General features: G+C 49.3%; 1 protein-coding gene across 1 annotated transcript in view; it reads left to right on the plus strand.

Annotated features, from left to right (window-relative positions):
* The window catches only part of LOC120909175 (oxysterol-binding protein 1-like), a 117,698-nt gene that overhangs the window by 66,401 nt on the left and 33,150 nt on the right, over positions 1 to 18,147 (plus strand). Inside the window, 1 exon segment of the mRNA XM_040320887.1 lies at positions 8,838 to 8,889. Within this exon segment, the coding sequence (XP_040176821.1) occupies positions 8,838 to 8,889 (52 nt within the window).

Below are 18,147 nucleotides of genomic sequence, written 5' to 3' on the forward strand. Positions count from 1 at the left end.
ATAGATTATGAGTAATAGGGTTATACCGATACTAGTATCGGGACCGATTCCGAGTATTTGCGGGAGTACTCGTACTCCCGCAAATACCCCCGATACCAAAATTAGAATACTCCCCCGTCCCCGCCGCTGCCCACGCCATCGACATGACGCCGCATTCCGCCGCCGTTACGCCGCATCCCCGCTACGACTGTGTAATACGCGCCGGGAACATTACAGTTTTGAATAGCTGTAATGATTCGCGCCGTGCATAGACACTCCCCCTCGCTTGGGTGAACTGTCCAATCCCGAGCGAGGGGGAGTGTCTATACGCAGCGCGGCGCCAATCATTACAGCTATTCAATATATATATGGGGGGGACATGGCTGGATATGGGGGGGACATGGCTGGATATGGGGGGAGACATGGCTGCATGGGGGGTAGACATGGCTGGATATGGGGGAGACATGGCTGGATATGGGGGAGAGATGGCTGGATATGGGGGAGACATGGCTGGATATGGGGGGGACATGGCTGCATATGGGGGGGCATGGCTGGATATGGGGGGAGACATGGCTGCATGGGGGGACATGGCTGCATATGGGGGGGACATGGCTGCATATGGGGGGGACATGGCTGCATATGGGGGGGACATGGCTGCATATGGGGGGGGGGACATGGCTGCATATGGGGGGGGGACATGGCTGTATATGGGGGGGGGACATGGCTGTATATGGGGGGGGACATGGCTGTATATGGGGGGGGACATGGCTGTATATGGGGGGGACATGGCTGGATATGGGGGGGACATGGCTGCATATGGGGGGGACATGGCTGCATATGGGGGGAGACATGGCTGCATATGGGGGGGACATGGCTGCATATGGGGGGGGACATGGCTGCATATGGGGGGGGGACATGGCTGCATATGGGGGGGGGGGACATGGCTGCATATGGGGGGGGGGACATGGCTGGATATGGGTGGGGGACATGGCTACATATGGGGGGGACATGGCTGCATTTGTGGGGGGGACATGGCTGCATTTGTGGGGAGACATGGCTGCATTTGGGGACACATTTAAAAAAAGTATCGGTATTCGGTATCTGCGAGTACTTGAAAAACAGTATCGGTACTTGTACTCAGTCCTAAAAAAGTGGTATCGGGACAACCCTAATGAGTAATTTTAAAACCTGCTATGGCCACAACGTGTGTGGCTAGAGATTTGGAGCTTTGGGTTAATCAGTTAAAATCCCATATTGTTGCAGACTCTCCTAAACAAGAGATTCTAGACTTTCTCCACATTGTCCTCGGCAGTAGCTTATATAGCAGATGTTTCGGTACGCTCTATCGTCACTGCCCTCCAGCCGGGGGACTTTCTGGCATCCTTCTACATCAGAGACGCCTATTTACATGTCCACATATGCACAAAGCATCAGAGATATCTGCGCTTTGCGGTCAGGGAAGACCACTATCAATTTGTGGCACTCCCCTTTGGCCTGGCATCGGCACCAAGGGTGTTCACCAAGGTGCTTGCCCCAATTCTCGCCCTACTAAGACGGCGTGGCATCGCTATCGTGGGCTACTTGGATGATCTTCTTCTGAGGGCCACTTCAAGCTTCGAATTAGAGGTGAACGTGTCTATAACCTGTCAAACCCTCCGACACTTTGGTTGGGTACTGAACACTCAGAAGTCAGTAATGGTGCTGACTCCACGCCTAGTCAATCTGGGGTTGATTCTGGACTCCTCAGAGGTGAGGGTTTTTTCCCCTGTGCAAAATTTGCAGACCCTTCGGACTATAGTGCACCAGTGTACATCCCAGAAATGTTCGTCACTCCGCTTTTGCATGCGAGTCCTGGGCCTCATGGTGGCCTCCTTCGAGGCGGTACCATATGCGCAATCTCGCACGCGAGTGCTACAGAAGGAAATTATGTCCAGATGGGACAAGTGCCCATCATCCCTGGATTATCAAATCCGGGTGAGCTACCTGGTCAGGACCTCCCTTATTTGGTGGCTGACCTCACCGGCACTTCTGTCCGGGAAGTCGTTACTTCCCTTTCACTGGATAGTCATCACGACGGACGCCAGTCTTACCGATTGCGGGGGGGAGTCTGGGGGGTTCAGTCGACCCAGGATCGCTGGTCTCCAGAGGATTCCCACTTGCCGATCAATGTCCTGGAACTTCGGGCGATCAGGCTGTGCCTCTCCACATGGTCTCAGAGGCTACAGGGGCGTCCAGTCAGGATCCAGTCGGACAACGTCACGGCAGTGGCATATGTCAACCATGAAGGAGGAACAAGAAGCTCGGCTGCAGCATCAGAGGTCGCTCACATCCTAAGGTGGGCAGAAAGGAGCGTACCAGACCTGTTGGCCATATACTTTCTAGGCGTGGAAAATTGGCAGGCAGACTACCTGAGTCGCCAGATGCTGGACCAAGGAGAATGGTCTCTGCACCCGGATGTGTTTCAGCTCCTTTGCCAGAGATGGGGTACGCCAGACGTAGATCTCCTGGCGTCCCGACTCAATCGGAAGGTATTGAGGTTTGTGGCCAGGTCAAGAGACCATGGGCAGGCGCAACAGATGCGTTAGTAGCACCGTGGAGTCAGTACCGGCTGATCTATGCCTTCCCTCCTCTAAGGCTCCTTCCTGGAGGCAGAGGGGATTCCAATGATCCTAATTGCTCCGGATTGGCCTCTGCGTCCTTGGTACGCCGATGTAGTGCGTCTGGTAGCAGACATCCCTTGGCGTCTACAGCTGAGAGAGAACCTGCTGTCACAAGGTCCCATACTGCATCCTGCTTTACAGTCGCTGGCTTTAACGGCATGGCTATTGAAAGCCAGGTACTAAGAGACCGGGCCTATCGGATTCTGTGATTCCTACCATGAGGAAGGCTAGGAAGTTATCCTCTAGAAGGATTTACTATCGTACCTGGAATCCACGGACTTATTTGGTGTCCAGAGTCCTGCTGTTCTTACAGCGTGGGGTGGACCAAAGACTTGCGTTAAGCACGATTTAAGGGGCAGATATCTGCCCTGGCTGTTTTTTTTTTTTTTAATTATTATGTATTTATTTATTTATTTATTTATTTTTTCAGCGACCACCTAGCGGCTCACTCTCTAGTGAGAACATTTGTACAGGGGATTCGGCATGTGGCCCCTCCGGTCTGTCCTCCGCTACCTCCGTGGGACTTGAATTTGATCCTCTCTGTGCTTCAGAACCCACCGTTTGAAGAGATCAGGGAGATTCCCTTGTTGACACTTTCTCAGAAGGTGGTCTTTTTGGTGGCGGTCACATCAGTTAGACGAGTTTCTGAGCTGGCAGCCTTGTCATGCAAGGCTCCTTATCTGATCTTCCACAAGGATAAGGTGGTGCTGCATCCGCAGCTTTCCTTTCTACCTAAGGTTGTCTCGGCCTTCCATCTCAATGAAGACATTGTACTTCCATCCTCGTGTCCTCATCCGTCGCACCCTAGAGAGGCGGCGTTGCATTTTTTGGACGTTGTCCGAGCTCTGAGTGTATACTTATCTGCTACTGCTCCGTTCCGGAGGTCAGACTCACTGTTTGTTTTGGTGGCTGGTCCCAAGAAGGGCCTAGCGGTCTCGTCGGCGAACAATCTCAAGGTAGATCTGACAGATGGTGATTCAGGCTTATGCCATATAGGGTCTGGCGCCTTAACTCTCATGGCGCATTCGACCAGGACAATGGGTGCCTCTTGGGCTTTCCAACATCAAGCGTCTGTTTGCCAGGTGTGTAAGGTGGCGACTTTTCTGTCCATTCCCACTTTCACAAAATTCTACAAGGTTATGTGAGTGCATCTTGGGATGCTTCTTTCGGCCGCAAAGTTTTGCAGGTGGCTGTTTAGAGTTGCATCTCACCAGTTGAGGAGCTCTGCTTCGTTTTGGAGTGAAGTTTAATTCTATGCTATAATATAAAAACATCTTTCGCGCTACTGTGAGTAAACAAATGTAATAATAGAATCAATAACGGTGAATCTGATGCAGCTATATCTAAAGTGTTCACAGTACACAAATAATAAATGAAAAAAGGTAAATGATAAGCGCTTCAAATATGTGATGTGGACCACAACAAAGGTAAAAGGTGATAAACGTATTGAAAAAATCAAGTGAAGTGGCTGCACTTATAGCTGAGTGCACAAAGTGAGTCCCAACTCAAAAATGAACCTCTATGTATCAAGGTGCAACTGGGTGCAAAGTGATGAACAAACAGGTGAAATATAACACTGAAATAAAAATGGGTGATGCACAGATCAGTCCATAAGGGATAGATGGAATGATGTTCCAAGATGCTGAATTCTTCACTATCACAGTAGTTGTGCATCTAAATATACACACAGGTGTTGTAGTTCCCTTAACTTAAGGGTGCTATATAAAAGGCATATAGTGATGTTTCTCCAAGGTGCAGATCTCACTCTTCCCAGAAGTGTTCGCCCAGACTGCTCACCCGCTGCCCGCCACTAATATGGTTCAGGCTCAGTGATCCACGATCCGGAATGCAGTGAGGGGGGTAAAAAGAGGGAACAAATGCCTCCAATGGTGAAGTAGGTTTAAAAACCGGGGAAAGTTTATTGTACAAAAAATGAATGGATCGCACAGAAGAGTAAAAATAAGTACAAACGAAATGACACAAAATGCGGGGACGAGGCGATCGAATTACCGCCAACATCCGATGGCCTCCGGCTTGTGTGGGTATTACAAAGTCTCGACTCCCTACGGCGTTACGTCCCTCGTGACTTCATCAGGGGACGAAGGGGGGCTCCCCAGATGAAGTCACGAGGTACGTGACTTAACGCCGTAGGGAGTCGAGACTTTGTGACACACACACAAGCCGGAGGCCATCGGATGTTGGCGGTAATTCGATCGCCTCGTCCCCGCATTTTGTGTCATTTCGTTTGTACTTATTTTTACTCTTCTGTGCGATCCATTCATTTTTTGTACAATAAACTTTCCCCGGTTTTTAAACCTACTTCACCATTGGAGGCATTTGTTCCCTCTTTTTACCCCCCTCACTGCATTCCGGATCGTGGATCACTGAGCCTGAACCATATTAGTGGCGGGCAGCGGGTGAGCAGTCTGGGCGAACACTTCTGGGAAGAGTGAGATCTGCACCTTGGATAAACATCACTATATGCCTTTTATATAGCACCCTTAAGTTAAGGGAACTACAACACCTGTGTGTATATTTAGATGCACAACTACTGTGATAGTGAAGAATTCAGCATCTTGGAACATCATTCCATCTATCCCTTATGGACTGATCTGTGCATCACCCATTTTTATTTCAGTGTTATATTTCACCTGTTTGTTCATCACTTTGCACCCAGTTGCACCTTGATACATAGAGGTTCATTTTTGAGTTGGGACTCACTTTGTGCACTCAGCTATAAGTGCAGCCACTTCACTTGATTTTTTCAATACGTTTATCACATTTTACCTTTGTTGTGGTCCACATCACATATTTGAAGCGCTTATTTACCTTTTTTCATTTAATTCAATGCTGTTCCCATCCCTCGTTTTTTTTTTTTTACACTGCTTTGGGACGTCCCACTTTGTCAAGATTAAGGCTGTGTCCGTCCATGAATGAAAGAGAAAATAAGATTTTATACTCACCGTAAAATCTTTTTCTCTGAGTTCAGAGAAAAAGATTTTACTGTACTGCTTTTTGACAAACTGGTCTGCGAGATGCAGAGAGAGGGGGTTATACCCAAAGGGCCTGCCCCCTGGGCGGGGCTGTAGGGTGTGTATGAGGTGTTTAACATTTACTATAAGTTTCTGCCTAGTCACTCCTAAAGGAAGGCTAATGCCCACTTTGTCAAGATTAAGGCTGTGTCCGTCCATGAACTCGAGTATAAAATCTTATTTTTTTTTTTACCTCCGCAGGAAGTTGCATAATAAAATTTATATAATAAGGAAGCATTTTAATAAGTGGAAAATGGTGAGCGAAGTATAGGACCTTTTTATGTGTTTTGGAGAAGAGCTCTATAGAGTAATCTGCTCCCCACTGCCAGGGAGTCTCACTCCTGTTGCTTAATTCCCTGTAAAAGGCTGTAGTTAAAATATGATCTAAGATATATTCATTCTACGCCCTCCAAACTACCGACGATGCATAAATGGGAGTCGGAACTACAAAAGTCCTTTACACTGCCTCAATGGCTAACAGATATTAAGTACAATAGCACTTATTCAGCGTGTATAGACCATTGGGATAATTTGCCTAAGATCCTCCATAGATGGTATATTACCCCTATGCATCTACACGCTATGAATTCCACCTTATCCCCATTATGTTAGCGGGATTGCCATAATAATGGCAACCTCCTGCATATCATGTGGCACTGTAAGAACCTGAAAGATTTTTGGATAGACGTATTTTTGCTTATTTCAGACATTACTAAAACGAAGTGTACCCCCTCCCTGGAACTAGCACTACTAAGCCTGGGAATAGAATCCTTCCCATATGTAGCGCCCCCTTACTTTCAGTATGGGCACTACGCTAAAGTTAGTGGGGAATGGGAGAGTTATTTTGCTCCCATTCACAATTTGCTAAATTGGGACTTCTGTCACTCCAGAAACGTCCACTGGGTCAGTCTGTGCTCCAGGGATGCAATACCTTCCCTGGCCAGCAGTTGGCACCAGAGGGGTTCTGCAAGAGCAACTTTCCCCAGCAGCCAATTAGAGAAGTTTCTCCCTTGCAAGGCATGCTGGGGAGGGGTATATCTGTGACAGGTGTCATGTGCTAGGCAAGTTTTGGGGGGTCCCGTTTCCAGGTGCGGCATCCACCTTCAGGGTGCGCGCATTCCATGGACCCCGCCAGCGCGGCCCACCAGGCCAGAATTGCAGTCTACACAAACCCTCATCCGGAGTGACTTACTGGGTCCCCAGTTCTATTGAAAGGATCCCAGGCTGGGTGCCGTTCGATTGGGGGGTCGTCTTGAGGGGAACCCGGAGGCAGGTTGTCCAACAGGGCTTGAACGAACCAATCGGGGATCTGGTGACCGGATTGTTGACAGGTACGTTTTGCTGTCATCTGGTGACCTATGCTAAGACCTACTGGGAGGATTCGCTCCATTTGTCCATCTAGCTCACCTAAAGTAATTGGCCTGTGGCAGAGGCCCTAGAGCCAGGTCTGTGAGAGAGATCTGTTCCTCCCAGCAAATCCTAAGTGACACTTCGGCTGCCAGGCTTGTGAGAGGGGTCTGTCCGGGGGCACTTTACCCACTCCAACTAGAGTGGCGACGAATAGTAATTTTGGACTCTATTGAGCAAGTACTGCTCAATTAATATCCGGGCCTGACACTGCAAGGTTCTCCCTTTTCTTCATCAACCTGCTCTTCCTATTTGATGTTGATGTTGGCCGTGTTTGGCCTGGAAATAAAGCATTGGAAAACCTTTATTCACTGTCTGGACCTTCGCTCACTGCTTTGTCCTCCAACTGCACCCATACGCCACATTAAGGTAACTCAATACGCCGATCCCAATAACAAATCAGTGGCTCCTGCGGGGGTAGCGATACACATATAATTACAGAAAAGTGGTGGTACATATCCTATACGCAGCTCGTATTTCCATTGCAGCAAAATGGAGAACTACAACTCCTCCAGATATAACGGAAGTCATAAATAGGGTAAACACACAGTTTCATGGAAAGAATGTTGGCATACAAGGAAGACCAAGTACATGCCTATCAGAAATACTGGGATATCTGGCCCTTACTACATAGCACCCTCTAGCATTGACTACCTCGTATAATATGATGAATGAAAAAATAATTTTGCTTTTAATGGTGGCTCAGCAAATCCAGAACAGTGGATTAGAATTTAGCATTGTTAACTTCTTATGTTTGACTACAGGTCTATCTGGTTTGGATGATCAGTTAATACTTATACAAAATGTGTATATCTGTTTCACTATAAACGACAATAGTATTACTCTCAGTATTATTTTGTCCTAGTAACTCTGTTCTGATAAAAAAAATTAGCAACCAAATCGGGATGGCCATTTTCTGGGCCGCACTCATAGTACCTGGAAAAGCGTTTTTTCAGCCCGCTCACAAAATGTTCCCGATAGGGGTGACGGGCTCTTTAAATTACTTACTCCTTCATAAATTTTATCCAGGAACTATAGGTCAGTTAAAGGGTTTGTAAAGGTAAAAGTTTTTTTACCTTCATGCATCCTATGCATTAAGGTAAAAAAACATCTGACAGCACTGCCCCCCCCCCCCCCGAGCCCCCGTTTTACTTACCTCACCGTTCGAAAGTCCCGGGCGCGTGCTTGTCATCTTGCTCGGTTCCCAGCCTGGCCGTTGATTGGCTAGGCTGGGCGGATTGATAGCAGCGCAGCCATTGGCTGGCACTGCTGTCAATCACAGCGGATGACGCGGCGCGCCGGGGCCGAGTGATACAGTCGGCGGCTATGGCCGCTGCTGTATCACGGGAGCGCGCTCGCAAAAGCTTTCCACCATGCGAGGGAGCTCGCATGAACGTGGAAAGCTTTTGCGAGGAGGAGCCGAGACAGCCGCCGAGGGACCCCAGAAGACACAGATCCGGGCCACTCTGTGCAAAACGATCTGCACAGTGGAGGTAAGTATAACATGTATGTTATTTTTTTTTTTTTTTAATTGTACCTTTAGTGTTCCTTTAAGGACTCCAACATTCCCATAAAGTTTTAAACTAACCAGCTATTTTCTCTACTTTGTAATGTTTCCTGCTGAATGTATTAACATTATTGTACAACTTCTATAACTGTAACCTGTACACTATATTAAATAACATTTTTAAAGTTTAAAAAAAAATATATGACGATATAGAAGAAACATGCAAATTTAGAAATGATTTTGTCCTCACAGGCGATCTGGTAGCAACATAAGTGCCGCGAGCTGCGACATCCTGGATGAGCAGGTAAATGTGGCAACTTAATCAAATTCTGTCTCTTGATATTTTCTATTTTTGTTGTGCAGCTTTGACCGTGTTGTATTGTGTTTTAGGCATCACAGGGAAAGCGACTAGACAGGCAAATAGAGCAGCCCTCAAAATTTACACTCGCCTGCTTGCATTCTGCGAGTAAATTTTGAGGGCTGCCTGGGAGCAGGGGGGGCGAGCAAGGAGAGTCGCGTCGCCGCCTGGTTGTTCATAGCGCGGGGAACATTACAGCTTTCTATTCAATAGCTGTGTTCCCCGGCGCGCGCATCATATACAGCGCCTCCCCCTTTTCCGGGCACTTTTTCATAGACAGATCACCCATCCCAGGATTGGATGGGTGATCTGTCTATCAAAGTTTCCCGGACAAGGGGCTGTATGACGCGCGCGGCTGCTATTGATTTAAAAACTGTAATGTTCCCCCGCGGTTTGAACAACGCGGCTCCGGATCCTCTCCTACTCAGCACAGGTAGGCTGCAATGTGGGGGGGGGACTCCTGGCTGCAATTGTGGTGGGACTCCTGGCTGCAATTGTGGGGGAACTCTGGCTGCAAAATGGGGACATTTTGCTGCACTGGGGACACATGCTGCATTGGTAGACATAGGCAGGCTGCATTTTTTGGGCGTGTCTAGGGGTGGGATTAAGGGGCGGAACATGGTAGGGGTTGGGCAGGGCAACTGGTGGCAAAAACGACTTGAGGCCAGGACTTGAAATTTTGAGCCCTGACATAGAGCATATATCAGGAAGCAGGGCAGTTTGTAAAATGTGGTCTCAAAGTTCAAGGCAACAAAGCAGGCTATAAATGAGGGGTGATATTGCCACCAATGTTTGTAAAAGTGCTACGTTTGTTGCTGACTTGCTTATCCTTCGCCTTGTCATAAAATCAGTAGATGACCCAAAGAAAACATGCAGCCAGTGAAATTGGAGCTGCTAGACCGCATATTTGTTCACTGACCTTTCTTGATGTTGCACCTGCAAATACAGATCAGAAGTGGCAGATCCAGTATTTCCCAACTGACAGGTTCCTTCTGAAGGCTAAGCTCCAAGCAGATACAAAAGACAAATTCATCCAGTTGAGCATTTTTAATGCTACTGGTGCAAGTATCTAAATCTGACTTGGTATCAGCTCGTTTTATTCCCTGTACAGCATTACTGAGAGGAAGGGGCATCAATGGAAGCCAATCAGGTTGGCTGCATGCAAATGTGTTGAAGTTAGAAGTTAGCAAAGAGATGACCTAATTGGTGTGCCGATGCTCCTTCACTGTCCAATCGCAGGCTGATGTCTTGTGGAACAGTGGTTACACTTTCCTAACTACAGTTATTTCTAAAACATTGGTAGTCCTATTGCGCTGTCCTCACCCGAGCTGATCCTTCTGTCCCTGGTGCTGCCATCTTGACTGTGGGAAGCCAGCAGTGACTTTCTTTATTTCACAGCCAGCTCACAAATGCCTGCTTTGAGACTGGACCCACAGCCTTCAGGACATTGCGGGTGGGGAGGGGGGGCAGGAAGGCGGAACTTTTTTAGTTCTTGCCTAGATGCCTGACAGGTACCCGCTCTCAATAAAACATTTTTGAGGGGGAGACAATGAGTGGAATTTTCACTTTTAAGAGTTCTGCAATAACTTTAACAATGTGTGACTCTAAGGACTTGGAAAGACTTGAAATAATTTTAAAGGATCACATGTAATACTTGCCTGCTGTGTCCAAAGGTTTTACACAGAGCAGTCTCAATCCTCCTTCTCTGCGGTCCCCCAATGGCACTCCTGGCTCCTCCTCCTATAAGGGCACTTGTGCAGGTTTTCTCCCGAGCCGGTTCTGTGTTCATAGAGTGCGGCGTGGCCTTGCTCCCTTGTCACTGGTTGTGATTGACAGCAGTGGGGGCCCAATGTCTCCCGCTGCTGTCTTTATGCCAGGGAGGAGGCAGAGAGCAGAGCGAGCCTCTGCTCTTGTGCAAATTGCTGGATCGAAGTGGGCTCCAAGCAGAAGGTTATTTACCTTAAAGTGTTACCAAACCCAGTAATATGAAAATAGTTAATCTGCCTTCCCACAGTGCCCACAGCTTATAAAGCTTCTTTTTGCATTAAAATATTGCCACTATATAACTTTTTGGCTGCTCTGTATACCACGGTGAGTGATAAACTGCACAGTTTCTCCAGTGTTGAGTGTTCAGGTAGGAGGAGATTTCCACTTCAGCCTGTATACACACCCACATGTCTTGCCAATATCATGTGACTTTGCCATCTCTGAGAACAAGTAAGTATTCTCTCCAGCATAAAAGACACAAGTGAGCATGTGCAGGTCGGCTACCCTGCCTGTGTTAGCTGGCCTTCCCCAGATAGGCAGTGCAGGAGGGGAAGGATCTGTGCATACAGGATGAAACAGCCTTTTTACACAATGCAGAGAATTAATCCCTTAAGTTCGAAAGTGAGTATAACAAACATGCTATGCTGCATATACAGACTGATTTTCCCTTCTCGTCTTTCAGGACAGCCACAATAGAGAGATGGGCTCCTCCTCTTCCTCTGGGAAACACTGCACAGCCTTTAAAACCTCTCCTCCCCCTGCCAGACCTCAGTTCTTAGTGTTTCCTCCGGTGGGGAGACACTGTATAGGAACGAGGACTGGGCAGTCAGGGGACTGTGGCTTTCCAAATTTTCCGTTAAGGGGAGCAGGGGCCTCCTATAGGTTTTGGTAGGTACTTAACGCCACTTCTAGCCACCCCAATCCGCGTCGAGCGCGGCAGCCGGCTTGTGGGGGGGGGGGGGTCCTCTATCGTGTCCACTGGACCGCAGCGCGGAGGCAGCTCCAGGTGCCCTGTTTCCACAGGCTGCATGTTTTTTTCACAATTTTGCGGGCCGAATGGCGGGTGACGTCATTTCCGGCGACACGGCGGAAGGCCTCCCCTTTGACCCGCGACTTCCGGTTCCGGGTCGTGGCGCTGATAGAGGCCCAGGCGTTTCTGCTGGAGGAGTCAGGAACTCGCTGGGGCGAGTAGGACACAGCGCAACCACCGAAATGTTGGCGGCGTCTCCGGAGCACGGCCCGACCAAGGACGCTTCCTCCAGCCAGCCCAAGGTAAGGGTTCCCTGGGAGGGGTCCCCATACCTTAGGCCTGATTGTTTCCCCCACTATATCCCCCGTGGTGGTTGAGGGGGGTCCTAGCATGGATGTTTGTCTAGTACTCCCCCAGGGTTGTAACCCTTTGTTTTTTTTTATGTTGTGGGTGTTTTCTTTTCTACTGTCTTTTCAGAAGAGTCTGGAAAAGTCAAGTGGGAAGACACATGGCTCTAAAAATAAATGTGCCTCCTGTAGGGACTCTCTTCCTGAGTCCTGGCCTAAAGTTTTATGTAGGGACTGCATACAATCTTTGGTCAGGGAAAGGGATGCAGAGCAGGAAGATAGTTTAGCAGCCTCTGTAAAGGCGCTTTCTTCCACTTTTTGCTTCCTTCAAATCCCTATTTGAAAGGCTGCAACCTCCCGCTATCCCCACACAGGTTACAACCCAGCTAGAAGACCAGGGTCTTGCTCCTGCCCCACCTGATCCTTCAGTTACAGCAGTTGAGCCAGCAGGCCCTTCCCAGGGAGAATGCTCTCTTCCGGAGAGTGTCGCCCCTGAGTCTCAGGAGGAATTGGACGAGGAGGACCAGGACGGTGAGTCCAGGAAACCCTTGAGATATAAGCTCTCTCTTGATGAGGTCGAGGACTTATTAGGGGCAATTTACACGACCCTCGGCATTCAGGCCGACGTTAAGCCCTTAAGCCTCCATGACCAGATGTACAGGGGGCTAGGGGAACAAAAGAGAAGGGTCTTCCATGTGCATGAGCTTCTGCTTGACTCGATTAAAAAGGAGTGGCAGGATCCTGAAAGGAAACCCTTTTTTTTTCTCGGTCCCTTAAAAGGAGATTCCCCTTCTCAGAGGATCCCACGGCCATTTGGAACAAGGCGCCAAAGTTGGATGCAGCCTTTTCCCAGGTTTCCAGAAATACCGACTTGGCGTTTGAGGATATGGGAACCCTGGCCGATGCCATGGACAAGAGAATGGATTCTCTTTTGAAAAAAACTTGGGACTCTGTAATTGGGAACCTTAAACCAGAACTGGCAGTTACGGTGGTGGCCCGTAATTTAGAACATTGGCTCTCCAAAATTCAGGAGCACATTGAGGCTGGGACGGATAAGGAAACCATATTATCCTCCTTTTCTACAATGTTGCGGGGCATCGCCTACATTGCGGATGCTTCAGCAGAATCTGTCCGCATGTCGGCCAGATCCGCTGCTCTGGCCAACTCAGCCAGAAGAGCCCTTTGGCTTAAGACTTGGCCGGGGGACATTGCTTCCATGTCAAAGCTGTGCGGGATACCCCTTACGCGGGATCTCCTGTTTGGCCCGGGTCTGGAGTCCGTATTAGATCGTACGGCCGACAGAAATCCTTCCCCCTTAAACGTAAAACCCTGGTAAAGTCAGGGAAAGGGTTTCGCCCCCAGAGACAGACAGGGGTTCCGAAACCAGCAGGTCAGAAGAGGGTCTGGACACCCAGAGGAAGGGGCAGAGGAGCGATTTTTCGCCCTCCTGACCAGCCCCCAAAAAAACAATGACGCCCGGGTCAGGGTGGGGGGAAGACTGGGGGCCTTCCTCCCACAGTGGGAGACTATTTTCCCCAACAGGTATGTCCTGGAGTTTGTAAGGAGGGGGTACCACCTGGAATTTTCGTCCCCTCCCCCCCGGAGATACCTAATCACAAAGCTACCCAGAGACGGGGACAAATCAGAAGCCTTACTGGAAGCCTTAAACGAACTGGAGGATCAAAACGTGGTCCTCAGAGTTCCAGTGTCGGAGGAAGGGAGGGGGTTTTACTCACACATTTTTGTGGTGAAAAAACCCTCAGGGAAGTTCAGGTTAACCCTGAACTTAAAACCCTTAAACAGATCCGTTACTTACAAAAAGTTCCGCATGGAATCGATCTTTACGGTCGGGGCCCTCCTCCCGCAGAATTGCTTTATGGTTTCCTTGGACCTCAGACGCGTACCTGCACGTACCCATAGCAGAAGGGTCTCGGGAGTTTCTAAGATTAGCGATAGACCTAGAAGGAGAGGTGGTGCACCTTCAGTTTCAGGCTTTGCCATTCGGTCTATCCTCCTCGCCCCGCGTGTTTACCAAGGTCCTGGCGGAACCTATAGCTTTTTTGCGTCTTCAGGGAGTAGGCATCATAGCCTACCTGGACGACCTGCTCCTTTTTGCAGCGTCTCCAGAACTATTCAGGGACCTGGATTTGACGAAAAAGATCCTAACGGATCTAGGGTGGCTTCTAAACCTGGAGAAGTCCAACCTGACACAGTCACAAAGTATTCCCTATTTAGGGTACCTTTTGGACTCTACCCTCTTAAGGGTTTTTCTCCCATTGGAGAAGGCTCTGAAGCTGGACAGAGCGGTAGCCACCCTCCAGGGCAGTCATCAGGTGTCGATCAGATCCCTGATGTCGGTTCTAGGGCTGCTGACATCCACCCTCCCGGCTGTCCAGTGGGCAGGCCTTCACTTTCGGGCCCCTTCAGGCTTTCCTTCTAAAGATCTGGGATCACAGTCTAGAGTGTTTAGACACCTTGGTACAGGTCCCAAACCAGGTAAAGAGATCCCTTTGGTGGTGGAGGAAGGTCTCCAATTTGTCGCAGGGTCGTCTATGGCATATTCCGGGTCCCCAGGTGGTAACCATGGATGCCAGCGGCAGGGGTTGGGGAGCTCATCTAGGGTCTCTTCAGACGCAGGGCGTCTGGAAGGGCGTGAAGTTGAAAAGATCCTCCAACTGGAAGGAACTGAGGGCGGTAGGTCTAGCTCTCAGATTCTTTCAGGAGAAGCTCCAGGGGCATCACGTCCAAGTAAGGTCGGGCAATGCCTCAGCTGTGGCGTATTTAAACAAGCAGGGCGGAAAGAGGAGCGTAGTCCTGTCAGCCCTAACAGATATTCTTTGTTAGGCCGAGTCCAATACCCTGTCACTATCAGCAGTCGTCCTAAGGGGAATAGAGAATGGGACAGCAGATTTCCTCAGCCGAAGTCAACTGAGAGAGAGCAAATGGGCCCTCAATAAAGAAGTCTTCCATCTCTTGACCAAGAGGTGGGGATCTCCGGAAATAGATCTTTTTGCGTCCAGAGAAAACGCAAAAAAAACTTTGTTTTTTCTCTCGCAACAAGGGTGCGGGAGCAAGGGGGGTAGATGCTCAGAGCTGGCGGTTCGGAATTTGTTACGCTTTCCCACCACCAGTACTTCTGCCAGCGGTTCTAAGGAAGTTTCAGCTGGAGAACACTTCTCTGATTCTAGTCACACCACATTGACCCAAAAGGGCGTGGTTCTCGGTCCTCAAACAGCTGGCCGTAGAACCTCCCTTTTTCCTTCCGTATCGAGAGGATCTCCTCTCACAGGGCCCAGTCTTCTGCCCACAGGTACACAGGTGGAACCTAGCGGCTTGGCTAATGAGGAGGCCCTGTTGAGATCTAGAGGTTTTTCTGAAAGATTAACTGCCACCCTTCTTGATTGCAGGAAAAAGGAAACCCGCTCTATATATAGGAAGGTCTGGCTTCGCTTTAACGCATGGTGCCTAGAATTTTCCTGTTCAGTGCAGAACCCCAATCTGTTTTAGAATTCCTACAGTGTGGAGCAGATAAGGGACTTTCAGTTAGTACCCTTAAGAGTCAGGTCTCAGCCCTTAGTGTGTTTCTGGAGAGACCTCTGGCCAACAACCCCTGGGTAGTCAGATTCTTTAGGGCGTTAGCCAGACAGAAGCCGCCTCAGGGGCCCCCCTTTCCCAGGTGGGACCTATCTTTAGTATTGCAGGCGCTAACGGGTTCTCCCTTTGAACCCTTAGACAAGTGTTTATTAAGAGTTAACCTTAAAGACAGTTTTTTTGGTTGCAGTGACCACTGCTAGGAGGGTCAGTGAGTTAGAAGCCTTATCCGTCAGACCCCCTTTTTGTGTTGTTTTTCCGGATCGGGTCGTTTTTAAGACCAATCCAGCCTTTCTACCCAAGGTGACTTCCAAATTTCATAGAAGTCAGGAGGTGGTTCTACCCTCTTTTTGCCCCAATCCCTCAGGTGAAAGGGAGCTACGGTTTAGTACGTTAGATGTCAGGAGATGCATCCTGCACTACTTAGAGCTGACTAAAGATTTTAGGAAGTCAGACTCCTTATTTGTTTTGTTTTCTGGGGCTAGGAAAGGACTGAAAGCGTCCCGGCGCACAATTGCTAGATGGCTTAGATTAACCATTGGGCAGGCGTATACCTTGACTGGTGAGGAGGTCCCTACAGGAATTAAGGCACACTCTACTCGAGCGGTGGCTGCTTCTCAGGCTGAAAGTGCTGGAGCTACGCCAGAACAAATATGCAAGGCAGCAACTGGGTCCAGCTACACCACCTTCGTCAAGCACTATAGAGTAGACTTGGTGTCAGCAGGCGAACAGGCCTTTGGGGCGAAAGGTTCTGCAAGCCGTAGTCCCGCCCTAATTGGTAAGTGCTCGATGATCCTCTCTATTGTGGCTGTCCTGAAAGACGATAAGGGAAAAATTGAGTTACACTTACCGGTAACGTCCTTTCCAGTAGTCTTTCAGGACAGCCCTGGTTACCCACCCAAAGTTTTGGAAGGATTGTTTAAGTCCAGGAACATAGTATGAGATTGATGTTTATCTATGGATTACTAACATGTTCTTGTGTCTCCCCAGCTGACCGGAGGTGCTCGTATAAAAACTGAGGTCTGGCAGGGGGAGGAGAGGTTTTAAAGGCTGTGCAGTGTTTCCCAGAGGAAGAGGAGGAGCCCATCTCTCTATTGTGGCTGTCCTGAAAGACTACTGGAAAGGACGTTACCGGTAAGTGTAACTCCGTTTTCTTTATCGTACATCACGGGACACAGAGAAGCATAGTAATTACTATGTGGGTTATAGAGTCTACCTTCAGGTGATGGACACTGGCACGCCCTTAAGGCAAGAAGTTCCCTCCCCTATATAACCCCTCCCATACCGGGAGTACCTCAGTTTTTTCGCCAGTGTCTAAGGTGTTGGTCACGAGTGAACATGTGCTGCAAGGAGCTCCACTGGAGGGATCCATATTGGATGTAAAAAGCCTCCATGAAATCCGGATCCGTCCAAAGTGCTTCTGAGCCAAAGTGGACGGTACCCGGGCCCCGGTTAAGAAGAACGGGGTTTGGCCTGTAATGCTTCTCTTTGAGGGCTGGATCCTGGTTATTCAGTACTTTGGTCAATTTCCTAATACCAAAAGTTTACTGACAAGGTGCGATATGGGTCCAGGGGTGTGGTGTTCCTGTCCACGGACCCCGGTCCCTGAAGGTCTACAGACGCTGCTCTCCGTGATGGGCGAAGATTGGACTGTCTGTCTATGAAGAGTCCTGCAGCGTTGGATCAGGTAAGTGAAGGTGCTTCAGGACTTGGTCCTGGGAGTAACCTTCCTTTATTTGAGCCATTATGGTTGCCCAAGCCATCTGTCTGTGCTTCTCCTGTATGCTGTGGGGAGGAGGGGTATCTATACTCAAGTAGTTAGCCCCTCCTGTGCAGGTTTAAAGCAGAAGGAAAGTTGCCCAAAAAGTTTGGCTTCAGTTGGCTTACCTGGTCCTCACATGGAGCTGCGGAGCTCCATCCTCATGCACGAGCGCGTAGCGTCGTGCTTGCGCGACATTGATTATGTCTTAGGCGCACGCGCGCGCACAATTGCGAAAATTTGTACGCTGCTTCGGTGCGCACGAGTGTGCGCGGCGTGATCGGTAGGACGCGCGTGGCGACATGTGCGGCTACGTGTGCGCACGTAGCCTCGTGATACACACCCAGCATCGGCGCGTGTGCATGCGCGCAGGGGGTCTATCTCAGCTGTTTTCTAGGAGACACGAGATTACAGGACAGAGCAGGTCAGGTGATTTGCACCTAGTCCTTATATGCTCCAGTCCACCTCACTGATCCTGGCCGACGGTGGACGGTGGAGATCTTGTGCACATACTTTCAGTATTTAGTACTGGTGGTTGGACAGTGACACCTGCTTAGGGCGCATAGTGGGCTCTGCACCTTGCCAACCATCAAATAGCGGCGTCAGTGCTGGTCTATAGGTTCGCAAGTAGTTAAAATTATTGTGAGTACCTCAGCTTTATCATTGGTAAAGGCTCAGGGACTAGAAGCTCAAAGAAAGTAAAGGGATCGCCATCGGGCTCAGAGGATCTCTGGCATGCTCCTGCGGCTGTCTCCTCTCCTGATAAATTG

This window comes from Rana temporaria, chromosome 8 (genome assembly GCF_905171775.1).
Source record: "Rana temporaria chromosome 8, aRanTem1.1, whole genome shotgun sequence".
In the NCBI taxonomy this organism is placed as follows: domain Eukaryota; kingdom Metazoa; phylum Chordata; class Amphibia; order Anura; family Ranidae; genus Rana; species Rana temporaria.